Source organism: Pseudorca crassidens, chromosome 15 (genome assembly GCF_039906515.1).
Source record: "Pseudorca crassidens isolate mPseCra1 chromosome 15, mPseCra1.hap1, whole genome shotgun sequence".
Lineage (NCBI taxonomy): Eukaryota > Metazoa > Chordata > Mammalia > Artiodactyla > Delphinidae > Pseudorca > Pseudorca crassidens.
The window spans coordinates 77,631,610-77,659,024 of NC_090310.1; the positions used below are offsets into that span (position 1 = coordinate 77,631,610).

At 42.6% G+C, this 27,415-nt stretch overlaps 1 protein-coding gene and 1 long non-coding RNA gene across 8 annotated transcripts in view; one reads left to right on the forward strand and one right to left on the reverse strand.

Moving 5' to 3' along the window:
- The window catches only part of LOC137207981 (uncharacterized), a 50,688-nt gene extending 34,521 nt beyond the window's left edge, over positions 1 to 16,167 (reverse strand). The window contains exons 1-2 of the long non-coding RNA XR_010935418.1: positions 16,068 to 16,167; positions 13,005 to 13,098 (exon numbers count right to left, since the gene is read on the reverse strand). This is a non-coding gene — a long non-coding RNA (uncharacterized lncRNA). The remainder of the gene's footprint in view (positions 1 to 13,004; positions 13,099 to 16,067) is intronic.
- Positions 16,168 to 16,188: 21 nt separating this feature from the next.
- SLC9A8 (solute carrier family 9 member A8) overlaps positions 16,189 to 27,415 on the forward strand; it is a 71,301-nt gene continuing 60,074 nt past the window's right edge. For all 7 annotated transcript variants that reach the window (XM_067708416.1, XM_067708421.1, XM_067708420.1 and 4 more), the window contains exons 1-3: positions 16,189 to 16,331; positions 18,230 to 18,408; positions 24,609 to 24,689. In XM_067708416.1, coding sequence (XP_067564517.1) covers positions 16,318 to 16,331; positions 18,230 to 18,408; positions 24,609 to 24,689 — 274 coding nt within the window. In that variant the 5' untranslated portion in view covers positions 16,189 to 16,317. The remainder of the gene's footprint in view (positions 16,332 to 18,229; positions 18,409 to 24,608; positions 24,690 to 27,415) is intronic.

The following is a 27,415-nucleotide window of genomic DNA, read 5'->3' on the forward strand; positions in this document are numbered from 1 at the left end:
TTTGTTTATTTTCATTGAGTGGTGTGATCACAAACATCTTTCCAGGGTAATAGATATGAATCTGTCTCGATCTTTGAGACGAACGATGGAATTCTGTTGATTGGATGGGCCATGTTTGTTTCCCAACTCTGTTGAATGACTGTGAGTGAAGTAAATGGCCAGATGAACCAGGGGTTTTGTGAGTCAGTACCTCCTCCCCTGCAACAAAGTCAGACAGGGGGAAGGAGAACCCACCCAGCCTTTAACAGGCTGATTCACAGAGAGAAAAGTTAAGCAAACAAGGGTAACTTCGTGTTCTAGCAAGAATTTCCCAGGAAAAACAGTCCTCAAACACAAAAGGCAAGGACAGGCAAATAACTCATTGATTGCCTCTGCAGTGGAGGGTGGAGTTGTTTATTAATTCCCCCACCCCCAAATGGAATTAACTTAAAATTTTTTTTTCTGGTTACAAAAGTAGTATGTAATAATAGGCTTATTATTATGAAAAATTTTTTTCAGACAATACAGAAAAGCATGAAGAAGAGAGTGAAAAACAGTTATAATTTTAGAGCAGTTTATAAATTATCTCGGATTTTTTCAATGCATAGAAATATGTTTAAATCCTAAAGTCCATTTGTGCTTTTTTTTTTTTAAATTAAACAGTAACAGCTAAGGCTTAATGAATACTTACAATGCTTGTGCTAGTTGCTCTCGGTGTATTACTTCATTTTATCCTAACAATAGTTCTCTATATGATAAGCACTATTATTAACCCTACCTTACAGATAAGGAAACTGAGACCCAGAGAGGTTAAGTGTTTTAGCCAGCATCATACAGCCATAGGTAGTCAAGCTGGGATTCAGACATAGGTGGTCTGCCTTCAAGGTCCATGACCTTAACCACTATACTACATCACCAAGGCAGAGCACAGGCCCTTTCCTAAGTTAATATCCATACATGTGAGTCATTTTCAGTGTCTGCATTTACTCTTCCATTAACGAATAATTGGAATGTTTCTACTTTTCTCCTATTAGGAAACAGAGAGGAATTACCCTTTTGGTCTTTAAATGAAGTTAAAAACAAACAAACAAACAAAAAACAAAACTGTGGTTAGATGTCACAACAACCAGTATTTCCAACCCAGGAGAAGCAAAAAAAGGAGTGCAGCATCACTTGGAAGCAGTTGCCCCATTAGGAATACATATATTATCTGGGGAGGGGTTATTTTAATTTGAGAAACATCTAAATATGTACCTGGCATCATTCTAAGACTTCATGAATATTAGTTCATTTAATCTAAAAATAATACTCTGAAATACATTCTGGGGAAACTGAGGCACAGGGAGGGTAACTTGCCCCAGGTGACAGAGGTAGTAAGTGGCGGTGCTGGGGTTTGGACTCTGGAAATTTGACTCCAGCATCTGGTTTCTTAACTCCTATTCTAACCGGCCTCTCGGTCTACCAGCTGGCCCAAGTGATCCAACCAGCCCTGGGGTCCTGAGAGTAAGCCTGCATTTAGTGGCAGACTGCAGGCAGCAAGGTGAATATCTTTTTTTTTTTTTTGTGGTACGCGGGCCTCTCACTGTTGTGGCCTCTCCCGTTGCAGAGCACAGGCTCCAGACGCACAGGCTCAGCGGCCATGGCTCACGGGCGCAGCCGCTCTGCGGCATGTGGGATCTTCCCGGACCAGGGCACGAACCCGTGTCCCCTGCATCGGCAGGCGGACTCTCAACCACTGTGCCACCAGGGAAGCCCTTTTTTGTCTTTTAAACTACATCCAGCTCAGAGTTCTTAGGTCCTAAGTCCATGCAGGCTCTGCTGTGTTCCATGCTCAGGGTCTCACAGGCTGAAGTCTAGACAGCAGCCTGTCTAAATCCTTATCTGGAGGCTCTGGGAAGAATCCCCTTCCAGGCTCATTTAGGTTGTTGGCAGAATTCAGTTCCTTGTGGTTGTAGGACTGAGGTCCTGATTTCCTTGCTTTTTGGTCATGGAGGCTATTCTCTGTGCAGTTAGATGCTTCCCGTATTCCTTGTCCCATGGTCCCTTCCACTTTTTATTTAAGGTGACTATCTTAACTGTCACACAGATTTGTCTTGAATAAGAACCAAAGGGACAGGGAAACCCCTTAGTAACTGGTGCTCAGTTGGGACTTATCTTTTGTTTCAGTCTTGGTTGGGGCCTCTGTGCTGGTGTGAGGTGTCCCTTTCTGGAGAGAGCTGGATCGTGTCTGCTGGGCCAAGAATGGGGAGACTTCCCCAAACCAGCCTACTAAGTCTTGGCCCATCACCCTCCTTGGGGATGCATGAGGGAAGACTTGAAGACTACTTAGGAAAAAATAAAGATTAGAGAGAGTTTCCTTGGAGAGGATTTTTTGTGCTACTGTGTGCATAACACCTAATAGGTGCTTAATCCATATTTAATGACGTATACTGGCACTATTCTAGGTATTAGAGCTTCTGAGGGTCTAAAGGGGATGATAGATAATAAGGAAGCAAATTTTTATAAGAAACAGAATATTATGATAAGTGAAAGAAGGCAGACACAAAAAGGCCACGTATATGATTCTATTTATATGAAATGTTCAGAATAGTTAATCCATAGAGACAGAAAGTAGGTTGGTTTCTACTGCCAGGGATGGGGGCAGGGGAGAGTGACTGCTAACAGGTACAGGGTTTCTTGTTGGGGTGATGGAAACGTTTGGGAATCAGACAGTGGTGATGGTTGTACAACATAATAAATAGATTAAAAGCCATTGAATTGTATGCTTTTGAATGCTGAATTTTATGTTAAATGAATTATATCTCAACAATAATTTTAAAACATTTTAAAAAGAGAAAACCAGGATAATTTCACATGGTGATATGTGCATTGAAGACAAGAAAGTAAAATGTTGCAAGAGATAGTAGCTGGCTGGGGTAAGCAGGCAGAGTGGTTCCTGAAGGCCCCTCTGAGGAAGTGACACTTGTGATGGAACCTGAATTATGACTAGGAGGTACTATATAAATATCTAGAGGAAGGGAAATGAAGGATCAGCCTGTGCAAAGGTGCTGAGCTGGGGATGAGCTTGCCACATTCAATGAGTTGAAGCCCACTGAGTTGGGGTGCAGAGGAAAAGGTACAAGAGAAGGTCAGAGACCGCTGCAGGGGCAAGAGGCAGACCAAACTGGGCACTGTAGATAACTAAGAGGACTTTGGGTTTTGTTCACAGTAAAATGAGGGGCCATGGGATGGTTTTGAGCAAAAGAGTAATGTGATCTGATGAATGCTTAAACAGGATCACTTGGACTGCTATGTAAAGTAAATAGCAGGTGAGTAAAAGTAGAAGCATAAAATGTATTCGTAAGTAACACCCTTTGACACCGTGCTGTGACTAGGAACATTCAGTCATCTTTCACAAACTAGAAATATGCCAGCTTGTCATATTTATTTAAAAACAGGAAGTCAAGGCCATGGTTATTTTGATATTTCTCTCTGTGACACTGCCTCACCTCCCTATTCTGTGAGTCACCAAGCTCTGTCAATTCTTCCTTCCCTGCCCGCCCCGCGTCACCTTTGTATCCTTTTCACTCTCCTCACTTTGAGACCTGGTGACAGATGGAAACACTGGTTTCCAGGCTGTCTCTGGGCAGACCTTTTTTTCTTTCTCCCTTTAAAAAATATTTTTTTTCTCACTTCATGCCATATGTTATTTGCAGACAAAAATTATTAAAATAATGACAAGTAAGAAAAGGGGGGGAAATTATCCATGGTCCACAATGCAGAGACAGCCATTATCAAAATAACATTTTAATATCTGGTATGCCTGTCCTTTTTTATTTTTTGGTTTTAGATTTTATTTTATCAAGGTTATACATGAATTGAAAAGTCAAATATTCTAAAAGCAGAAGTCCCCACTTCACTTCTTCCTCCCATTTCCCCCTCCCCAAAGGCAATGACTTCAACTACTTTAAGCTAAATTTTTTATATTTAATTCCATGTCTCTAAATAACATGCTTCTATTGATTGCCACTTCTAAATTTTTCAGTTTTCAGAACTGCTTTCCCTCTCTAGGATCTGAGGGTTCTGCTCTCTTTCCTTCCCTACACTTGGCCCCAGCACATATGTATATGCCCTTCCCACTCCCCCATCCTCTCATGATAGGTATATGGTAATTTTGGTGAGATCAATATTTACTAATTACATAATTGTGACATTCACCACTGAGCACCATGGTAAACTATGATGTCCTTTTGCTTTTCCCCACAGCGTTTTTGTTTTTTATATTGTTTGTTTGGTTTTGTTTTTTTAGTTTATTTATTTATTTTGTTTTTTGCTGCATTGGGTCTTTGCTGCTGCACGCAGGCTTTCTCCAGTTGCGGCGAGCGTGGGCTACTCTTCGTTGCAGTGTGTGGGCTTCTCATTGCAGTGGCTTCACTTGTGGAGCACGGGCTCTAGAGCGCAGGCTCAGTAGTTGTGGCACCTGGGCTTAGTTGCTCCATGACATGTGGGATCTTCCCGGACCAGGGCTCGAACCCGTGTCCCCTGCATTGGCAGGCAGATTCTTAACCACTGTGCCACCAGGGGAGTCCCACTTTTGTTTTTTTTTTAAAGTTGATTATTGTCTTGTTCTCTGACCCCACCCAAGCTGACCTAATTTTCTCAGTATTTGTTATCAACTCCAAACTCTGTGCCAGTGGTGCAAGTATCCTCTCAACTCCTTCTAATGCCTCAGAAACTCTATGTGTTCACCTTCTTAAAGAAATCTCCCTGGAGTCTTCAGACCTGCTGGAATCTAACCTGTTACCGACTCTGGTGCACAGCTGTCATCCTAGGATGTCCGTTCACCATCATCTGGGGATTCCACCTGCTTCTCCCCTGTGCTGTGTTTCTGTTTCCTGTGTCTTGTTCTTCCTTGTCTCACCACAAACACACACCCTTTTTGGTGTAGCCAAAAAGTTCAGCCTCCAGTAAGTCCCTGAGAAAGGGTGTGTGGGAAGTAGAAAATTTTCAACTTCCCATATCTGAAAATGGTTTTATTCTATCTGCTCCCTTGATGATTGTTTGGCTGGGTATAGAATTCTATGTTGGAAATCATTTTCCCTCAGAATTTTGAAGGCATTAATCCACTACCTTCTTATGTCTGAATTTTGGTGGAGAAGTCCAAAGTTATTCTGCTCTTGATACTTTGAAGTGACCTATTTCTCCTTCTCTTCACAAATTAGTTCTTGGTATTTCAAAATTTCACAATGATGTGCCTTGCTATGGACCTATTTTTCTCCAGCATGCTGGGCACTCAGTAAACACTTTCAATCTGGAAACACATGTCCTTTAGTTTTGGAGAATTTTTGTGAATTATTTTATTGATGATTCCCCCACCCCACCCTGTTTCTCTTCTTTCTCGATAAAATGCCTATTTTTCAAATGTGGGATTTTTTAGACCGGTCCCTGAAACAATGTATCTTTTCTCTCCTATTTTCTATCTTTGTCTTTTTGTCCTACTTTCTGAGACAAACTCTCACATTTATCTTCCATCTCTTTTATTAAATTTTTAATATCTCTGCTTTTAATTTCCAAGAAGCCCTCTTTGTTCTCAAAATATTCCTATTTTTAATAGCATCTTGTTCTTGCTTCAGGGTAACTCTCTGAAAAGTTGTTTTTGATTTTTTTTTTTTAGTTTTTTTTTTCCTTCCTGCATTGTCTGTTTTCTTTAGTTACTTTTCTCTATTTGCTTTGTTCTCGATTTTTCATTTAAGAGGGTACGCTCAGATGTCTGATATTTCTTGATTTTCTGCTCATATTTAAGAGTAGGGGACCAAGAAGCTGATCATTGTATATATTGGGAAGTGGGCTGTTGACACTGAACTGTCAGTGTCAGTTGGGAAACCCCCTGATGTTAAAATATCTTTAGGTGATTCCTCTGAGTCTAGCCAGATTTTCTGGAGAAGATTCTTCCAGTCTCCTACCTGGAATGGAATGGCCTGGGAAAGACCACTACATACAATTTGCCTGGCCTCTGGATGTGAGCAATGGGGCCAGCCCTGCAGATGTGGCAAAGGACTGGAATAGGATATCTCAGCGTGCAGGCCCCAAAACAGCCCCCAAAAGTATATCCATGTTAAATTCCTGGAACCTGTGAATGGTATCTCATTTGTGAAAAAGGTTCTTTGTAGCTGTGATTAAGTTAAGGCTCTTGAGATGAGGAGATAGTTCTGGATTATTCAGGTGGGCCCTAAGTACCATCAAAAGTGTCCTTATAAGAGAGAGGCAGTGGGAGATGAGAAGCGTGGAGGAGAAGACAATGTGAAAACAGAGCAGAAAGAGATATGTCCACAAGCCAAGGAATGCCGACAGCAGAAAGAGATATGTCCACAAGCCAAGGAATGCCGACAGACACCAAAAGCTGGAAGAGACAAGGGATGGATTCTCTCCCAGAGCCTCCGGAAGGAGGATGGCCCTGCTGACACTTTGATTTCAGCCTTCTGGCCTCCAGAACTATGAAAGAATACGCTTCTATTGTTTGAAGCCACACAGTTTGTGGTAATTTGTTATAGCAGTCCCGGGGAACTAAACACAAGATTTCACTTAATCCTCCTGCTTTCAATATAGTACCTCTGCCTGAAAACGTGCTGGGGTCCCCAAGCCCAGATACTCTGTGCTACTGTCTCCAAAGAATAAACCTGCAGACTTTTGCAGAGGTAGGTGGCCAGTTACCTAGAGTCGGGCGGGGGCTGGGAGGATCTGCAAATCTGACTGCTCCTCAGACAGACTTTTAGGGAATTTCCTTTATTTCACATCCTCCTCTCTGCTGCCCACTCCTATCCCCAATTTTACTTTCAGGAATTGGTACCACCAATTCCCGAGCCTTTGGGAGGGATTTTGGGGGATAAATCAGGTTGGCTTTGACTTTCCCCTCTGCTGCCGGAGGATTGGGTTTTCTCAGTTCTGCCGATTAACCCATCTGCTTTCTGTTCTCCAAAATGTTCTCACTCTTGTCTCCTTTCCCATTCTCCAGTCCTTAACGGTTTATGCCTTTAAAAAAAATAATAAATCCCTTTACTGTCAACCTAGTGGAGCCAAGGGGTAAAGCAAAAGTAGAAGTGTGCGCTTAGCTAGCTGTTTTCCCAAAAGTCTCAATGGGCTAATCTTAAAATGACGCTCTGTACCTCTGCTGAAATCCCACTTCCTCCTTCCCCAGGGGTCCATGCCTAACTCATCTCTCCATTCCCTGTGCCAAGAATGGGGCCTGCCACATGGTAAGCACGGAGATGATTTTTTTTTTAACAGGATCATCCTCAGCAGTTGTTACCAAGTGTGATTACCATAAGAAATTCTTTTTTTTTTTTTTGGCCACACCACGTGGCATGCAGGACCTTAGTTCCCTGACCAGGGATTGAACCCATGACCCCTGCAGTGGAAGTGTGGAATCTTAACCACTGGACCGCCAGGGAAGTCCCTACCATAAAAACAATTTTCTTTTAACATCTTTATTGGAGTATAATTGCTTTACAACGGTGTGTTAGTTTCTGCTTTATAACAAAGTGAATCAGCTATACATATACATATGTTCCCATATCTCTTCCCTCTTGTGTCTCCCTCCCTCCCACTCTCCCTATCCCACCCCTCTAGGTGGTCACAAAGCACTGAGCTGATCTCCCTGTGCCATGCGGCTGCTTCCCACTAGCTATCTATTTTACATTTGGTAGTGTATATATGTCCATGCTACTCTCTCACTTCGTCCCAGCTTACCCTTCCCCCTCCCCATGTCCTCAAGTCCATTCTCTAATAGGTCTGCGTCTTTATTCCAATCCTGCCCCTACGTTCTTCATGACCATTTTTTTTTTTTAGATTCCATATATAGGTGCTAGCATATGGTATTTGTTTTTCTTTCTGACTTACTTCACTCTGTACGACAGACTCTAGGTCCATCCACCTCACTACAAATAACTCAATTTCAGATTTTTTTATGGCTGAGTAATATTCCATTGTATATATGTGCCACATCTTCCTTATCCATTTATCTGTTGATGGACACTTAGGTTGCTTCCATGTCCTGGCTATTGTAAATAGAGCTGCAATGAACATTGTGGTACATGACTCTTTTTGAATTATGGTTTTCTCAGGGTATATGCCCAGTAGTGGGATTGCTGAGTCGTATGGTAGTTCTTTTTAGTTTTTTAAGGAACCTCCATACTGTTCTCCATAGTGGCTGTATCAATTTTCATTCCCACCAGCAGTGCAAGAGTGTTCCCTTTTCTCCACACCCTCTCCAGCATTTATTGTTTGTAGATTTTTTGATGATGGCCATTCTGACTGGTGTGAGGTGATACCTCATTGTAGTTTGGATTTGCATTTCTCTAATAATTAGTGATGTTGAGCATTCTTTCATGTGTTTGTTGGCAGTCTGTATATCTTCTTTGGAGAAATGTCTATTTAGGTCTTCTGCCCATTTTTGGATTGGGTTGTTTGTTTTTTTGTTTTTTTCTGTGTTTTTTTTTTTTTTTTTGATATTCACATAAAAACTCTTGAAGGGAGTGTCTTAGTTTGCCCAGATGCAGAAGTGGAGAATTAAGACAGGGAAGACAGAGAAGTCAGTGTAGGTTACGTTGTTTGTCAATTATATCTCAATATATATATATATTTAAAGTCTATAGGGAGAACATAAACAATCTTAATTTCAGGACTCTGAAATTAATATGATTGTAAACTTCACAGACACAGAAAACAGACTTGTGGTTACCAAAGGGACAAGGTGGGGAGGGATATATTAGGAGTGTGGCATTAACAGATACACACCACTATATATAAAATAGATAAGTGACAAGGATTTATTGTATAGCACAGGGAACTATATTCAATATCTTGTAATAACCTATAATGGAGAATAATCTGAAAAAAAATATGTATAACTGAATCACTTTGCTGTACACCTGAAACTAACACAATATTGTATATCAACTACACGTCAATTAAAATATGATTGTAAACTTGTTCAGAGTTTCATTTATAAACTGTATTTTAAGAGTATGTATTTTTTATTAAAATACAATTAGGGGACTTCCCTGGTGGCGCAGTGGTTAAGAATCTGCCTGCCAATGCAGGGGACACAGGTTTGAGCCCTGGTTCGGGAAGATCCCACATGCCACAGAGCAACTAAGCCCCTGCGCCACAACTACTAAGCCTGAGCTCTAGAGCCCGTGAGCCACAACTACTGAGCCCACGAGCCACAACTACTGAAGTTCATGAGCCTAGAGCCCGTGCTCCGCAACAAGAGAAGCCACCGCAACGAGAAGCCCGTGCACCACAACGAAGGGTAGCCCCCCGCTTGCCACTACTAGAGAAAGCCCGTGCTCAGCAATGAAGACCCAATGCAGCCAAAAATAAATAAATAAATAAAATACAATTAGGAAGAAAGTTATTTTTGGCATTGTTTACTATACAGAATGTTAATGTTTATCAAATATATCCTTTCATTTCCTATGTATTCAAAGCCTTCTATAATCTAAAAAACAAATTAAATGTTTATAGAATTTAAATAATGAGTTACTAAACATCACTATACTCTAAAAATAAAAAATAAACTTTTCCAATTCTCTGTGTACTTCACAAAAATTGTTTATGAATTAGACAGTGAAGTAAGTCTCTGTGAAGTCAAAAAGCAGAAAATGTTTAGTATATACTACTGAGTAAAAATATAATAAAATTGGAAATGAGTAACAAAAGTTACATTTAACACTCAATAAGTAGGAAATTCTAAAACACTCCCTAAGTAAATCTTGTCTCAAAGAAGAAACTACAATGAGAGTATCATGGGTGAAAACTCATGAGATATCCTCAAAGCAGATTTTCAAAACAAAGTTAAACTCCTGAATGTTTATATCATCCAAGCATAACACACACACACACACACACACACACACACACACACACACACACACACACACACACACACACACACACTGTCCTCCCTTGGTATCCTTGGCGGGATTGGTTCCAGGACCCCTCATAGATACCAAAATCCATAGAGGCTCAAGTCCCTTGTATAAAATGGTGTAGCACCTGCATATAACCAGGCATATCCTCTGGTATACTTTAAATCATCTGTAGATTACTTTAATACATAACATAATGTAAATGCTATGTAAACAGTTGCCAGGGCACAGCAAATTCAAGTTTTGCTTTTTGAAACTTTCCGGAATTTTTTTTTAAATAGTTTTGATCTGCAATTGGTTGAATCCGAGGAGGCAGAACCCAAGGATATGAAGGAGGGCTGGCTGTGTGTGTTTGTGTGTGTGTGTGTGTGTGTGTGTGTGTGTGTGTTTGTTCAAGTGGGTCACCATTGAGGGCAGCTGAAGCTTACTCCCACTGAGGGGTTCCAGGAAACTAGAATATGACCGCAGAATTGCCCCACGCGAGGGGCAAAGGATTGGGGGTGTTTATCCTCCAACTCTTTCGAGTTACTGGTTGAGGGGTGCTCTGACAGCATCAACTCCCTAGCACAGCTGGCTTGTACTGTGCTGAGAAGAAGCCCTTAGGCAGCAGTAAGACCCTCCAAGACGGTATGAGCAGGCACTAGCAGAGTCTGGTAAGGGTAGGGGAGAGCCAAGCAGAAATTCAGATTCCCAGGCACCATGCCCAAGCTCCAGCAGGTCTGTAATAGGACTGGAATCTGTACTTTTTCACAAAATCTCTCAGCAGTACCTACTGCACCTGACTCCACTGAATTCTACAAGCCCAATTTTTTCATTTGTGCCTGGTAATTCTAGTGCTTATTACCTGCTAAGTGGCCAGGGCCAGATTAAAACACTAATGTCAACAGGCTTTAAAAAATTATTCCCAACTCTCCCCCATGTGTAAATGAATATGACACAATGCTAAATGATAACAAAAAATACAGGGAAAGCCAACACAGAACTTATTTTTCCATGGCATGGGAGGCAGAGTAATACCTCCCAAAGATGTCCACATGCTAATCCCTGGACCCTGTAAATGTATTATGTCACATGACAAGGGGCAATTAAGGTTGTTAATCAGTTAACCTGGAGACAGGGAGATCCTTCTGGGTGGGTTCAAGGTAATCACAATGCTCCTTATAAAGGAAAGAAGGCAGGACAGTCGGAGTCAGAAATGAAGTGATGATCAAAGCAGAGGTTGGAGTGATGCCATTGCTGGCTTTGAAGATACAGGATGGGACCAAAAGCCATGGAATGTGGGTAGCCTCTAGAAGCTGGAAAAGGCAAGAAAACACATTCTCCCCTAGAGCCTCCAAAAGAATGTAGCCCTGCTGACACCTTGAGTTTAGCCCCATGACACTTCTAACCTATAGAATTATAATAAATCTGTGTTGTTTTGGGAAAATGCCTTGCAATAAATCCCTTAATAAATATCTCCTGTTGGTTCTGCTTCTCTGATTGAATCTTGACTAATAACCACTTGATGGTAACCACTTTGATTCCCTTTTTAAAAAAATATGAAATATCATATTTGTTCAAAAGTTTTCATTGGTAACCCTGTTTTGTTGACACCTTCAGCATTTTCTAAACTCTGGGAACAACGGAATGATGTTCAAGTTTCCACATGCGTGAAATTGGGCTAATCAGTGTACCTCACAGGGTTATTAAAAGGATTAATAAATTACTGAGCATAATGCACTTGGAATAATGTCTGGTACAAAGTGTTCAAAAAATGTTGGAAGAGATAAAGGACAGAAGAAAGGAGAGAGAGGGAGACAAGCTCCCTGCTTTCAAGGAGATTATATCCTAGAGGGGGAAACGGATGATAAACACAGGAAGGAAGGAAAGGAAGGAGGGAGGGAAGAAGGGAAAAAATATCTGATAGTTATAAGTGTCTCAGAAACACTTACGTTTAAGACTAGACCAGGGGTTGGCAGCCCACGGCAGGCCAGATCCAGACTGCCACCTGTTTTCATATGACCCGTGAGCTAAGAATGGCTTCTACATTTTTAAATGGTTGAAAAAATAAATAAAAAGAACACTGTGTGCCACGTGAAAATCATAAGAAATTCAAACTTCAATATCCATAGAGTTTTACTGGAACACAGCCATGCCTATTTAAATCTTCGATGGCTGCTTTCCCACTGCAATGGCAGAGTTGAGTTGTTGCCACAGATCAGAATGCCCACAGAGCCTAAAATATTTACTGTCTGGCTCTTTACCAAAAAAGTTTGCTGACACCTGCTTTAGACTGAGTGGTCAGAGAGGGCCTCCCTGAGGAGGTGACATTTAAACTGAGACCTGAATGGCAGGAAAGAGGAAGATTAGGGGTAAGAGGGCAGAGATCAGAGAACCAAGGCAAAAGCTTTCTCTCTAATCTTACAACAGCCTTCCAAAGAGGGGCTCTGTCAAAACTATGATGGGGCCCTGAGGCTCTGAGGGTGCTGTGGTGTCCCAGGGTCAGAGCCCACAGGTCCCGAGTCGGGGTAGAGAGCCAAAACTGCCTGGCACAAGAGCCTGCCCCTTCTCAGCCTGGCATGGCACATGAACCCAGGAACTGCATGTTGAAAGACTTTGTTTGCCTTCCTGGGGACAGTGACTGGGGATTTTAGATTCGTTCCCAGGAATAGGTGAGGAGGGCTGGGATTGGCTCACGGTCCTGAGAGCAGGTGTTCTACAGCCCCCCTGTTGGCAGCAGGTCCAGGACTGGCACAAAGCCCAGATCTGGCCCTGACAGCAGGATCTGTGGCATGGCAGGGAGAACGGGGCAGCCCTCGATGAATTCAGTGCCCTGCTTTCATCCTGACTGGCCCACAGCTTGTAGCCCAATGCAAGGAAGCCTACCTCCAGCCCAGGGGGGCCCGACTCCAGCCAGGTGGGGTTTTCTGAGGCTGGAAAAAGAGTGACAGTCTCAAGCTCTCAGTTAATGAATGTGGCTCAGAGAGAACCCAGTTCTTAATCCTTTATGGGCCAGTTCATTCCTGCCAGGCTCTGTGCTAATGGAGGAAAGTAGGCTGTTAGTCCCATTTTAGAGCCAGAGAAATTAAGGCAGTGAGGAGCAACAGGGGATACTGGTTAAAACCAAAGACTCTGTACCTGAATCCCAGACTCAGTATTTGCCAGCTGTGTGACTTCACGCAAGTGGCTTGACTTCTCTGTGCTTCAGTTTACCACTGATGATAATCTCTTCCTGAAAGAAATGTAAGGAATTAAGGAAACAATAGCCCAGCACCACACCCACAGAGCCCATTCTCTCAGCTTTGACAACAGCCTTAAGAGGTCTTGGCGTGGCAGAGGACTCTGGCTTTGAGCCAGACAGAGCTCTTCTCCTCAAGGAGAAGACATCATCCTTGACTCCTCTCTTTCTTTTAAGGACCACAGTCCATCAGCAAACCCTGCCTTCAATAACCACCCACAGTCCAACCATTCCTGCCATACCCGTGGTATCAACTTAATCCAAAGTGCCTTCAGCTCTCGCCCAGATTATTGCAAAGGCCTCTTAGCTGGTCTGAGATCGTCCATCCTTGCCTCTGCCCCCAGGTCTCCACAGCACTCCTCTTTTCAAAACCCTTCTGTTTCCTAACACTTCTGGAGTTAACTAACAACTTTTTTTTTTTAATTTTTATTGGAGTATAGTTGATTTACAATGTTGTGTTAGTTTCAGGTGTACAGCAAAGTGAATCAGTTATACATATACGTATATCCACTTTTTTTTTTTAAGATTCTTTTCCCATATAGGCCATTACAGAGTATTGAGTAGAGTTCCCTGTGCTATACAGCAGGTTCTTATTAGTTATCTATTTTATATATAGTAGTGTGTATGTCAATTCCAGTCTCCCAATTTATCCCTCCCCCTCTTATCCCCTGGTCACCATAAGTTTGTCTTCTTCATCTGTGACTCTACTTCTGTTTTGTAAATAAGTACATTTGTACCCTTTAAGATTCCACATATAAGCGATATCGTATGATATTTGTTTTTCTGTGTCTGACTTACTTCACTCAGTATGACAATCTCTAGGTCCATCATGTTTCTGCAAATGGCATTATTTTGTTCTTTTTTATGGCTGAGTAATATTCCATTGTGTATATGTACCACATCTTCTTTATACATTCCTCTGTCGATGGACATTTAGGTTGCTTCCATGTCCTGGCCACTGTAAACAGTGCTTCAGTGAACATTGAGGTGCATGTATCTTTTTGAATTATGGTTTTCTCTGGGTATACGCCCAGGAGTGGGATTGCTGGGTCATAGGGTAGTTCTATTTTTAGTTTTTTAAGGAAACTCCATACTGTTCTCCACAGTGGCTGTGCTAATTTACATTCCTACCAACAGTGTAGGAGAGTTCCCTTTTTTCCACACCCTCTCCAGCATTTACTGTTTATAGATTTTTTTGATGATGGCCATTCTGACGGATGTGAGGCGATACCTCTTTGCAGTTTTGATTTGCAATTCTCTAATAATTAGTGATATTGAGCATATTTTCATGTGCTTTTTGGCCATCTGCATGTCTTCTTTGGAGAAATGTCTATTTAGATCTTCTGCCCATTTTTTAATTTATTTTATTTTATTTGTTTACTTTTGGCTGCATTGGGTCTTCGTTGCTGCCCACAGGCTTTCTCCCGTTGCCGCGAGCGGGGGCTACTCTTGGTTATGGTGCGCGGGCCTCTCATTGCGGTGGCTTCTCTTGTTGCAGACCTTGGACTCTAGGCGCATGGGCTTCAGTAGTTTGTGGCACGCGGGCTTAGTTGCTCCACGGCATGTGGGATCTTCCCAGACCAGGGCTCAAACCCGTGTCGCCTGCATTGGCAGGCAGATTCTCAACCACTGTGCCACCAGGGAAGCCCTTCTGTCCATTTTTTATCTGGGTTATTTGTTTTTTTGGTATTGAGCTGCATGAGCTGCATGAGATAATCCCTTGTCGGTTGCTTCATTTGCAAATATTTTCTCCTATTCTGAGAATGAAATTAGAACACTCCCTAACACCATACACAAAAATAAACTCAAAATGGATTATTTATTCAAGGATCATTTTTTCTTGAGTATCTACTATATGCCAGATACTATTCCAGGCACTGGAGATAAAACAGAGAACAAAACTTCTGCATTCAGAAGTTTACATTCTCATGGAGAGAAGGACAATAAACGAATATATAAGTAAAACGTACTATTAATATGTTCAGTGTTCTGTAGGGGAATCACAGAGGGAAGGGAAGAGGGCTTGCGCTTTAGACCCAAGGTGGTCAGAGAAGGTATAATGGACAAGAAAAGGGTAAACAAAAAGCCCAAAAGTGGGAAAGGTGGGAGCCAAGGGGCAACCTAGGAGCCGAGTATCCTTGACTAAGGGCTCAGCAAGTACATGGGTGGAAGTGTTCCTGGTGTGTTTTAGGTACCCCGAGGAAGCCACTGTGACCATCGTGGAAAGTGTGCATGAGGAGAAGAGGGGATTGACCTCACGGGGGTAAGGGGGCAGGGTTCAGTCTTGGAGATTCTCCAAGTTTTTTTTTCCCTCAGATTGAGATTGGAAGCCAGTGTACATTTTGAGCAGCGGCGTGACTGCAGCTCAAAAGGATCACTGAGGCCGATGTGTGGAAAAGCTTAAAGAACAATAGCAGAGTCAGAAAGAGGGTTTAAGCAGCTATCACAGCTGCTGAGATACGATGGTTTCGACCAGGAAGGGAGGTAGCAGCAGAGGTGGTGTCAAACCCAAAGGCCTCATAACAGTGTACCAGCTCTCCCGATGGGGTTCTTCCTACCCCTCCAAACTCACCTTGTTCCTTCCTGTATCCCCAACCCCACAGACCACTGCTAAGCTCATATAGGCGTCTAATGAGTATTTGTTGAGACAATGAACAAATTAATGAACAATCTATCCCTAGATCATCATCACCTATTTTAACGATAGGCATATGGTCAGAACTCAATAAATGTTTGCAGACAGAATACCGCACGATTCTGCTAAACCCAGGTGGCTAGGCCTCTTCACAGCTGGGGAAAACTGAGCCTGGGGAAGTATACATCTGGGGTCCCTCTGCACAGCTTACGCTAGAAGCTTCCTTCCCAATTTCAGCATGGCGAATTCCTGGACACTGAGAAGAAAGAGCTTGCTTTCAGGGTGAGTCACAGTGACCTCACAGGAGTTTCCCCCAAAATGTCCCTACCCTGTGGAAGGGAAAAACTGGAATCTCGTAGGGCCGGAGGGTCAAAAGACTCAGGCCAGACAAACGCTCGGAACGTTCCCGGAAGACCTCCCACCCTCGGGCCATAGAGACGAAAGGACAGAAGTGCCGCCCTTGCGCAGCCGAGACCCCGCCCCCCGTTCCGCGCCTCCAGCGGAAGCCGGAAGCAAAAGCGGGCCCTGCTAGCCCCGCGGCTCGGTGGTCTCGGAGGCTCCGCAGGATTGGGGAGAAGATGGCGGAAGAGGAGTGAGTGGGTTTTTCCGGGGCGGCGGAGGCGGCAGGGCTGGGCCCCATCGGGTGACTGCGAGCACCTCAGGCCGCCCTCCGGCCCCATAAGGCGGAGCTCTTTGTGCTGGTTGGCCAGGACTGACCATGCCGGCGCCTGCGAGGAGGGCTGGAGGGACGGGCCTGGGCCGTGCAGCCTCCTAGAGGTTGGACCCTCTGGCTAGGGATCGGCTGCCCAGCATAGGTCTCGAAAGCCGTCTTGCGGAAACCGCAAGACAAATTTCACTTTCCTAGTTTTCGCATCCGCTGATTACGCAGCGCTTCGCTGCCTCCAGAAAGTCCCCCAGCTGCACCCCTTACGTAGCCAGTCACCTCCTCCATTGTAATGACTATTTTTCACATCTGTTTCCTTCAGTGAGTTTCATTTATTCGTTAACTGGTGGCCATCTACTCTGTTTCAGGCCCTGGTCACATGGTAGTGAAGGAGGCCGACCAGGAGCCGCTCTCAGGGAGCTTCCATTCTAGTGGAAAAAGAAGACCATAAATAGACTAGATGATTTCAGTGCTCTGGAGGAAACGGAGTGGTGTTGGTGTGTGGGAGGCTTCTCGGGAAGAGGTGACGTGCCACATGAAACCTTAGTGACCAGAAGGAGGGATAGGAGAGGAAACAAAAGGTGCAAAAGGCCAGGAGCAAGAAAGAGCCTAGTGCCTTTTTGAGGGACAGAAAGAACGGCAGGATGGCTGGAGTGTGGAGAGCAAGGGAGCTAACTGTACAAGATGAGATAAAGGGGGGTGAAGGTGCCTCTGTCCTCCTGGTGCTGCTGGGGAAGGACCACTCTTAGTCCATCTACATACCTGCCAGGCACAGTCTGTTGCGTGTTATAGGTGCCCCATCTATATTTGTGGAATGAGTATGTGAAAATGAACAAGGAACCAACCCCATGGTTGAACTTTGACTTCCTCACCTGACAACTTTTCATGCATGTCTTTTGGCCTGGTGGTCATTTCATTTAGTCACATTACTTATTGAGCATCTTCTGTGTCCCAGACACTAAATTGGGCCTCAGCGGCACAAAGCAAAAGAGGTGGTATGACTCAGTGATTTCAAGTTTGGACTTAAAGCTTGATTCTGCCACTGACTGATACTCGCCAAGCTTTGCAACCTCTCTGAGCTTGTTATTCATGGGTAAAAAAGAGAAAGTAGTAGTGTCCACCTCAGGCTTATTATGCCCATTAAATGAGACTTGGTATGTTACCTGGTTCCTGGAATTAAGCGGTACTCAAAAAACATTAGCTGTTATAATCACAGTTATGGTGGTCATTATGTCAATATCGTGCTAGTTTACAATCCCAACACAGTGTGAGGAGATAGTGTGAGGAACACAGCAGTAGTATGGAGGAGGGGATTACAGAGGGGATTACATTTGGGCTTTTTGAACTCAGAGAAGGTTTTTGTAAAGTAGGGTAGAGCATTCTGACCAGATCAACAACTGGGCAAATTCAGTGGCTTCTTCAGCTTGCAGATACCATCTAAGGAAAAGAATGTAAACTGGAGAAATAAGGCACTTAGTAAATAATGTTGGACCTTGGAATATGATGAGACTCCAGTTTGCCTCCCTTTAAATCCCCCATTAAGTGCCAAAGAGCAGGCAGCCTTTGATTCTACACCGGTCCTGATTCCCCCTTGTCCCTGTCCTCTAAGTGTTTGCGTTCAGAGTACCTGAGGCCACTGGTGCCCTTGTGCTGCAGCAGGAGGGAATCTTCCTAATCAGTTTCTCTCCAAGGCCTGCCTCTTGGTTGCAAGGGTTGTGAATCCCATCAGGCTCCGTGCCGAAGTTCTCTGTCTGGTTTGTGTGTGTTGGTAATTCGGAGCCCTTTTTCCTTTGTCTAATTCCGCTGCTTTTTATGTTCTCCAACAGGTTCCCCAATACAACTCATGAAGGTTTCAATGTCACCCTTCACACCACCCTGGCGGTCACTACGAAACTGGTGCGCCCGAGCCCCGCCAAGCCCATCCTCCCGGTGCAGACGGGGCAGCAGGCTCAGCAGGAGGAGCAGTCGAGCGGCATGACCATTTTCTTCAGCCTCCTGGTGCTCGGTGAGTGCGGCCCTCGGTGAGTGCGGGCCGCGGTGAGTGCGGCCCGGGGTGAGTGCGGCCCGCGGTGGGTGCGGCCCGGGGTGAGTGCGGCCCGCGGTGAGTGCGGCCCGCGGTGAGTGCGGCCCTCGGTGAGTGCGTGCGGAGACACCATCATCTGGCATTGCGAGTGTCTGTGTGTGCTGTCTGTGTGGTCAACCCCGTGTCAACCACTGTTGACTTGGTCAAGTCTTCCTCCTGTTTGGTTTTCACTTCAAACGCTGAGGGTCAGTGATCAGTCTGTTCATAACATCATAACAGGGTACTCCTTTTTCTTTATAAAATCATTGAGCTGAGCAATTCTGAAGAGCCCTTTATATATCTTAGACATCCTTTGAAAGGAAGAATTAAAGAATTTTTGCTCTAGAGAGAACTTTGAACATCTAGTTGAGTGTATTTCAGACTCCGCTCCTGAGAGTCTCTGTGTGTTTCTGTGTAGGTGACGGTGGGAGCAGGGGGTGGGGTGGGGCCTGAAATGGCAGAGCATCCAGCTTTCTGACCAGAGCAGCATTTTGTCCCTCGTACCCATTAGGCCTCCACGTAAAATTTTACTTAGTTAAGAGGTTTGCTGTGAGTAAAAGATCACACACTCTTGCCCTAGCACACTGTTTTCCTTAACTTCCGTCATTCCCATTAACCATGGTCATGACTTTTGCCATATCTGTGTACCACCTGTGCTGTTATTTACCTATATAATGTTTTTCTTTAAACAGATTCACTCTCTCAAACTGAAAATCTCATTTTATTCGACTTCCTCCTTTAACAGGTGAAGAAATTTAGGCCCAGAGAGGTTAAATTATTGACAGACCTGGTTTGGGGGAGACTAGAGGCTAATATCCAGGTTGCCAGACATTGGTCAAGAAGTTTAGATAAAAGGCAGTAACTTAGCTGCCTCCCAGAGACTATGGACAGTAGACACCTGTTTTAGACCAGAAGACCAGTTGAAACTGCACAACCACTTGGGATCAGCTAAAGAAGAAATAGCTTCAAATATGACCCTCCAAACTCTTGTTTGAAGAGTGAAGTTGGAACGTTTACATTTTCTGCTTCTCTTTAATGATACTGAGTCATATTTCTGATTAGATCTTTTCATAAGAAAGGAAGGTACAAAAAAATGGAAAAGTGCAGAGTATTTCCATAGCCATAATAGATGGCTATTAGGACTGCTTTTTTGAGGAAAAGTGTAACTTCTTTCACACTTCTAGTCAGACTCTGTTAATTAAATAATTTTAATAAGATACTAATTTTATTTAAAATCCCAGGACTCATCCTTGTCTTTCATAGTTTTTAAAAAACTTCTAAGTTGTACACTGAAAAAGTACACAAACCACAAGTGTACAATGTCCATTTAGATTTGATATGCCCAAATAATTTTTTACTCTTTCGGTGTAATTGAATTCTACTTCTAGGGGATTACTTTAACAATCAAGGAATCTTGTTTTGTTTTCTTTTTTTTTCCTTTTGTTACAGTAGTTGAATACAAAGAAGAAAAGCAGTTCTTCCCTTGATCAAGAAGTCTTTAGTACCTGAATCCTTAAACCTGAAAGAGTATTATTAGTCTATTTACATTGTTGTCAGCATGATATGTTAGGGAATATAAAAGGCAAGCCTTGGGGAAAAAAACTTCTGTTTTGTAATCACTTTTTTCACCGGAGGGTGAAAAAGATAAGGCTTTCAAAGTAACTTTCAGGGTGTGGAGCGTCTAGGATTAGCTTGTGCCCGAGATCACAAAACAGGTTTTTATGATGTGCTTTTTAATCCAGACAAAATCCTGCCCACTTTTGGCCTCTTTGAGGCCAAAAAGGGCTGAACTGTATTTAGTAGTGCTGAATATTTCTATTGGATTGTCTTCTCTTCAAACAGATCATCAAACCTATACTTTAGAGTCATACTGATGTCAGATGGTTTCAGTTTTCACCTAATCAGTTGAGTTGGTATCTCCACTTTTTATGTGTAGGTCAGCATACATTAGAAAAGTGGAATGCTTTCTAAGTAAATTTGAAGGCATTTTTTTCCCTCTGTTCTTGTATATCAACAAATTATTAAGTATCTTGTATATTTATTTGTGATTATGTGTCCAAACAGTGTAAATCTGATAAAGAAAAATAAAATGGCTGTTAATAAGTAACTTGCCAGCTCACTAAATATATAGACTAGTGAATTGCGGGAAATAGTCCATAGATTATTCTAGACTTCAGGAACTCATAACCTGGAACAGATTTACCACTTTTGTTTACTATTTTAGTCAGGTCAAATGAAATTGTAACTTTTGTATGGAAAGGATGCCAAAACTCTGGTTACTTTTGACTTTTAGAAGCTTGAAATCAGTTGACTTACACTTAACCCTTGCTGATCTTTGACTCCACAGAGACAATAGTGAGTCATTATTATTGACTTAGAGTTAACTATTAGCATCATTTGACACATTTTATGGGCCATTAAATTTAATGGAGTTGTTAAAATTGACATGCCTATGTTTCAATATATTTTCTGTAATTAAAACTTCAGGCATGAAAAATTGGAAACATTAATTTGTACTCATACCCTCCATATGGCACAGAAGTTTTTGTCCCTTCTTGCTCTGTTTTTTCCCAAGTGTACTTGAAAACATGCACTTGTATGTGTATATATACATGTGTACATTCGTAAGCACATGCACACCAACAGGCACATATAGTTTGGAGTTTGTTTTAATATAAGTAGGGTCCTATAACTTGCCTTTTCATCTTACAGAATGTCTTGGACATCTTTCCATGTTAGTCTTTTTGTATCTACTTCATTTTTTTTTTAAGAAAAAGGATGTGTATGTGGTAAAATAAACATAACATAAAATTTACCATTTCAAAGTGCACAATTTAGTGGCATTTAGTACATTCACAGTACTGGGCAACCATCACCATTATCTAGTTCTAGAACATTTTCATCACCCCAAAAGGAAACCCAGTTCCTATTAAAAGCAGTCCCTCCCCATTCCGTCCCCTCAGTCTCTGGTAGACACTGTTCTGCTGTCTCTAGGAATTTGCCTACTCAGAATATCTCATACAATTGGAACCATACAATATGTGACCTTTTATGTCTGGCTTCTTTCACTTGGCATATGTTTTCAAGCTTCATCCATGTTGTGGCATGTGTCAGAATTCCCTTCCTTTTTTATGGCTGAATAGTATTCCACATTATGTTTATCCATTCATCACTTGATGGGCATTTGGGTTGTTTCCACCTTTTGGCTATTGTGAATAGTGCTGCTATGAACATTTTTGTACTTTTTTTTTTTTTTTCTTTTGTGGTATGCGGGCCTCTCACTGTTATGGCCTCTCCCATTGCGGAGCACAGGCTCCGGATGCGCAGGCCCAGCGGCCATGGCTTATGGGCCCAGCCGCTCCGCGGCATGTGGGATCTTCCCGGACCGGGGCACGAACCCGTGTCCCCTGCATCAGCAGGCGGACTCTCAACCACTGTGCCACCAGGGAAGCCCCTTTGTACGGGTTTTTATGTGGGCATATGTTTTTATTTCTCTTGGGTACATACTTAGAAGTGGAATTGCTGGGTTAAGTGGTTACTCTATGTGTAACTTTCTCAGGAACTGCCAAACTTTTCCACAGAGGCTGCACCATTTTACATTCCCACCAGCAATGCACAAGATTTCCAGTTTCTCTCCATCCTTGTCAACACTTGTTATGTTAATTATAGCCTAGGGTGTGAAGTTTTATCTCATTGTGTTGTTTTTTTTTGTTTCTCATTGTGGTTTTTTGTTTTTTGGTTTTTGTTTTTTGTTTTTTTGCGGTAGCGGTCCTCTCACTACTGTGACCTCTCCCATTGCGGAGCACAGGCTCCGGACACGCAGGCTCAGCGGCCATGGCTCACAGGCCCAGCCGCTCCGCGGCGTGTGGGATCCTCCCGGACCCGGGCACGAACCCTCATCACCTGCATGGCAGGCGTACTCTCAACCACTGCGCCACCAGGGATGTCCTCATTGTGGTTTTGATTTGCATTTTTCTAATGATTAATGCTGATGAGCATCTTTTCATGTGTTTATTGGCCATTTGCATCTCTTTAGAGAAATGTCAGTTTCAGTCTTTTGCCCATTTTAAAATTGTGTTGTCTTTTTGTTGTTGAGTTGTCAGAGTTCTTTATATACTCTGGACACTAGACCTTTATCAGACATATGACTTAAAAATATTTTCTCCGATTCTATGGGTTGTCTTTGCAGATCTCCTTCTTTTTATAGCTGAAGACCATTCCCTGGCATTGATCATTCTTATATGTAGCTCTCTCCATTGATAGAGCTTTCTCTTTTGCTCTTAAAGCTGCAAATAGTTGTGTGATTTATGAGAAGAAACTGTAAACTTTTTTCATCCAGCTTGGTGCAAAGAAAGAGCAGAAACTGATTCCACTCCTTAGATCAATTTTCTGTCTACTTATGTGCTTACCTGCCTGCCTTTTTAGGCAATAGGCGGTCTCATTGGTTACATGTACTAATGCATTGGAACTTTTTTCTTGCTGTTAGTACTTAATGTAGGATTTTTCTAACTAGGCTAAATATTTATAATAAAATAACATCACAGATTGATAGTTTAGAGCACAGAATAAAAGGAGGACAAAATTTCTGTATTTCCAGCTGTTTCCTTTCTCTGGCCACCTGGTGCTTCTTGGTGGGACTAAAGATAATCTAATTTGTCAGTGTGGGCTCTGAGGGTGGCCAGTTCACAGCCATGCAGATTGTTTAAACATTTCCTTTTACAAAAAAAAAAAAGGCAACACATTTATTTTTAGTACTATCAAGGTAATACTTTGATGAGATGGCATACCACCTAGGTGCCTAGTAAGAGAAAAAGACATGCACACTAACATTTGGGTCTTGAAATTACATTTAGGAGTTATTTATGCAAAAGTGTGCTTTTTTTTGTTGTTGTTCAGAAATATGTATTCCTTTCAAATAGTTTTACATCTTTCTGTTTCTTTTCTTTCATGACAACACCCCTGTGAGGAAAGTCAGACATTATTCTTATTTTGCTGGTTGAGGAATGAAGGCCACAGGGAGGGAGGTGGTGGGTGCCCAGGATTAAGGGCACAGGGTTAGAATTAAGCTCAACCCTGTGGCGTCTACCAGCAGTGGGACGTCTCTAAGCCTCCGCTTTTATCTTGAATCAAAGGAGGTAGTGGTGATAACAGCTCATTCAGAGAGGGGTGTTGAGGGTCAAATGAGACAGCGTTTGGGAAGTGCTCGGTACAGTGCCTGGCTCATGGGAAGCCCTCAACCAGTGGGAGCCCCAGTACCCATCTGGGGAGCAAACACCCCATCTTCAGGTCTCTGATGCTCTTATCACCAAACTAATATTAACTTTGTTCTGTTTTTTAAAACACCCTTACTTCCTTCTGCGTTAAAAGAGAACAATCATGTGGTGGCAAGATACTTTGTGTCAACATATATTCTGTTGCAGCTCTAGTTGCATAAAAGTGGTTGATTTCATTAACTTCCTCCTCACCATTGAGGATCATTTCTCAGAATCAGGGAAATTTGAATAATTTTAAGTGGTTGTATAAGGTTTACAGCTTAGAATAGCGGTAGATGTCTGTTGCTCTTTCAACAACTGGAAAACAAACTGGTTCAGGCATGTAAAGAAATACGGAGAAAATGTAGTGAACACCATGCAGCTACCTCCTGGTTAAGAAATAAGAAATTGAAAATACAGCTGAAGTTTACTGTGTCATTGTCAGTTGTCCATTTCCCTGGCGGCCTCCTAGAAATAACCCCTGCCTTGGACTTGGTGTTTATCATTCAAAGTTGGGCTGTTTTCTAGGGGCAGGACAGGAATAAAGACGAAGACGTAGAGAATGGACTTGAGGACGTGGGGAGGGGGAAGGGTAAGCTGGGGCAAAATGAGAGTGGCATGGACATATATACACTACCAAATGTAAAATAGCTAGTGGGAAGCAGCTGCATAGCATAGGGAGATCAGCTCAGTGCTTTGTGACCACCTAGAGGGGTGGGTTAGGGAGGGTGGGAGGGAGACGCAAGAGGGAGGAGATATGGGAATATATGTATACTATAGCTGATTCACTTTGTTATAAAGCAGAAACTAACACACCATTGTTAAGCAATTATACTCCAATAAAGATGTTAAAAAAATAATTTTAAAAAAAAGTCTTATTTTTTCCCACAGCTATCTGCATCATATTGGTGCATCTACTGATCCGATACAGATTACATTTCCTGCCAGAGAGCGTTGCTGTTGTCTCTTTAGGTAAGTGCTTATTGGTGATCTTATCATAAAAGCACTAACTATACCACTTTTTGAGTGCCTCCAAAGTGCTAGAAACCACAAGAGATGTGGTGTATACTGAGCTCATTTCATTGTCACTGCAAGCTGCCATGAGGGTGTTATGATCCCATTTTACAGATGAGGACACTGGGGGCTCAGGGGTGATGACCTCCTAAAGGTCACATAGAAGCCCCTCTGTCCAACTTGACAGCCCTTTCTACTTCTAGAACCACCCTCAGGGCACATCTAAGGCTTTTATCCGCTTATTATATTGTAGTTACTTTATTTCTAGTTTCAAGTTGCCTACCAATGATATTTATTTTTTTCTTATCACCACTGCTTTTTAAGTTAATTTTATATATAAAATTATATATACTTTATAAGTTTTCTTTGCCTTGTAGATCTGGTTTAGTATATTTAGAAATTCTTTCCCAATATAGCGATGGTTTGGGTTAGCTTTGGAAATGAACATTCACACTGTTTATTCTAAGGTCTACTACTAGGCTGTGCTGTCACTCGACTAAGGCGAATAATTGATAGTTAATTCATAGAATCACTGAATTTTACAGCTGGAAGAGGCTCTCACTTTAAGGTTTAGGATGGAGGAATGGCTCACTTTAATGTCAGTCAGATCTAAGGTCTTCAGAGAGCATTCCATTCTACCTCACTTATATTTCCCTCTTTTGTTTCCTGTGGCAATTAACTGTTAAGATAATTAGCCTCTATTTAGAATGTATGAATCACTGTAATCACAGTTGACCTCACATGTAAGTCCATTGAAGTGGTTAATGAAGCAGGGACCTTACTTTTCAGTAAGTATTAAAATGAAGATGTGGGTGGGGAAGCTTAAAGGATAGTAAATAGGGTTTCACTAAGGCCAGCCAAGCTTTCATCAGCCTATTATATTGTAGTTACTTTTACTAGTTTCCACTTGCCTACTGATGATATTTAATTTTCCTTATCACCACTGGTGCTTTATAAGTTACTTTTCTTTGCCTTAGATCTGGTTTAGTATAGTATTTAGTATTTTTTGCAATATAGCAGCAGCTTAGGTTAGCTTTAGAAATGAATGATCAGACTCTGTTCATTCTCCTTCCCCTACCAGTACCAGCATTCCTACTACTCTGTTTCAGCCCCTCCTATATTTTCCCTGGACTTCACAGTACTACTAAGTGCCAGGTTCTGGCCTATGAGCTTTCACATTGCCATCTCATTTCAGTCCCGTAACCCCCAGGTGATGCCATATTTTAAGGAAGATGTACCACTGGATAATTTTGATCTTCAGTAAAGAGTTAGAAATCAGTTTTACTCAGAGTTCCTGCTCTCTATTGAGCAGTCTCTTCAGCTACACATCCTGGCAGATTCTAACAAACTTAGTTAACAAGAGCCTTAGAGCTCTAAGAAGAGGAGGATCATTTGTTAGCATTCTTTTCCTGATATTAGGCACCTCGAAAATAACCTATATAGCTAATACCTATTATTCTGGGGCATTCAGTAAAGACTTAAAAAGCCACTGCAAGGAAGTTACAGTTTTGTGGTCAGTTTACATAGTTTCTTAAGAATAAGACCTATAGTTGGTATGTATTTAGGTATTGTGCACATGGAAATTTAAGTGGTGGTTCTTGTAATTTGGTTTGGAATGTCAGGTTCTTCACCGTCTCTTGAATGTTTCAGTAACTGCGGGTCACTGAACACCAGTGCTTGTACAAGGACTACAGCGACATTGTTGTGTGCCTACCTAAGGACCACTCCCCCTCCATGAAAACAGAACCCTCGCTTTGACCCCGTGTCTTTCCACAGTGTGGTCAAGGAAGGTGGGCCCCTCCTCCAGGTCAAGATTGGTTTTCTCCATCGTGGTAATTGTTTCAAAGGGGTGGAGGCAGCAGGCAGTGTGAAACCCAGGTCTGGCCAGTGAGACCGAGGGGAAGTGTGCTGGGGTGATGAGTTTTGGAAACATTTTTCCTCTCTGATAAAAAGAGAAATTTCCCCTTCCTTTGATGCTGTTGTATGAGGATGTGATGCCAGGAGCACTGGTAGCCATCTTGCAATCACTGTGGCTCAAAGACGAAGCCGGAATGCTGAGGCTTGCCAAGGGGACAGATGGGAAGCCCAGATTCTTGACTGCACTGTTGTTTTGTAGAATTGATAGCCCCGAAACTACCTATCTCAGAGCTGCCTGTTACATGAGATAATAAACATCCATTGTTTAAGCCATTTTTAGTCAGGTGTTCTTTTACTTGCAGAGGAAAACATCTTAACTGATATAGGACTCTTTCCATTCAATGGACAAAATCAATTCAAAATGATTCAAAGAAAACAGATATTGGTGTGGGTGGAGTTGCACACCCATTGGCTCATGGCACCAAAAACCCTACAGGCAGTGCCAGCTTCAGACTTCGCTGGATCAAGTCTCCCGGGCTCCGTTTTTCTCCATTCTCAACAGTGCTTCCCTTTGTTTTGGCTTCACTCTCAGGCGGGCTCTCTCCACATGGTAAGACTTGACAGCTTCAGGCTTACTGTCCTTACAGTAGCAGTCACGCTGGGAAAGGTGGCCTCCTCTTCCCCCTGCTTCCACCAGAAGTTGTAGGATGAAGTCTGACCAAATGGCCACCCCAGAACTGGACATGTAGTGGAGCAGTGCTGGGGGTCAGCAAAGGCTGTCCGTCCACAAGGTTTCTTTCTTTGCTGATGTTGCGCAAATAACTGTA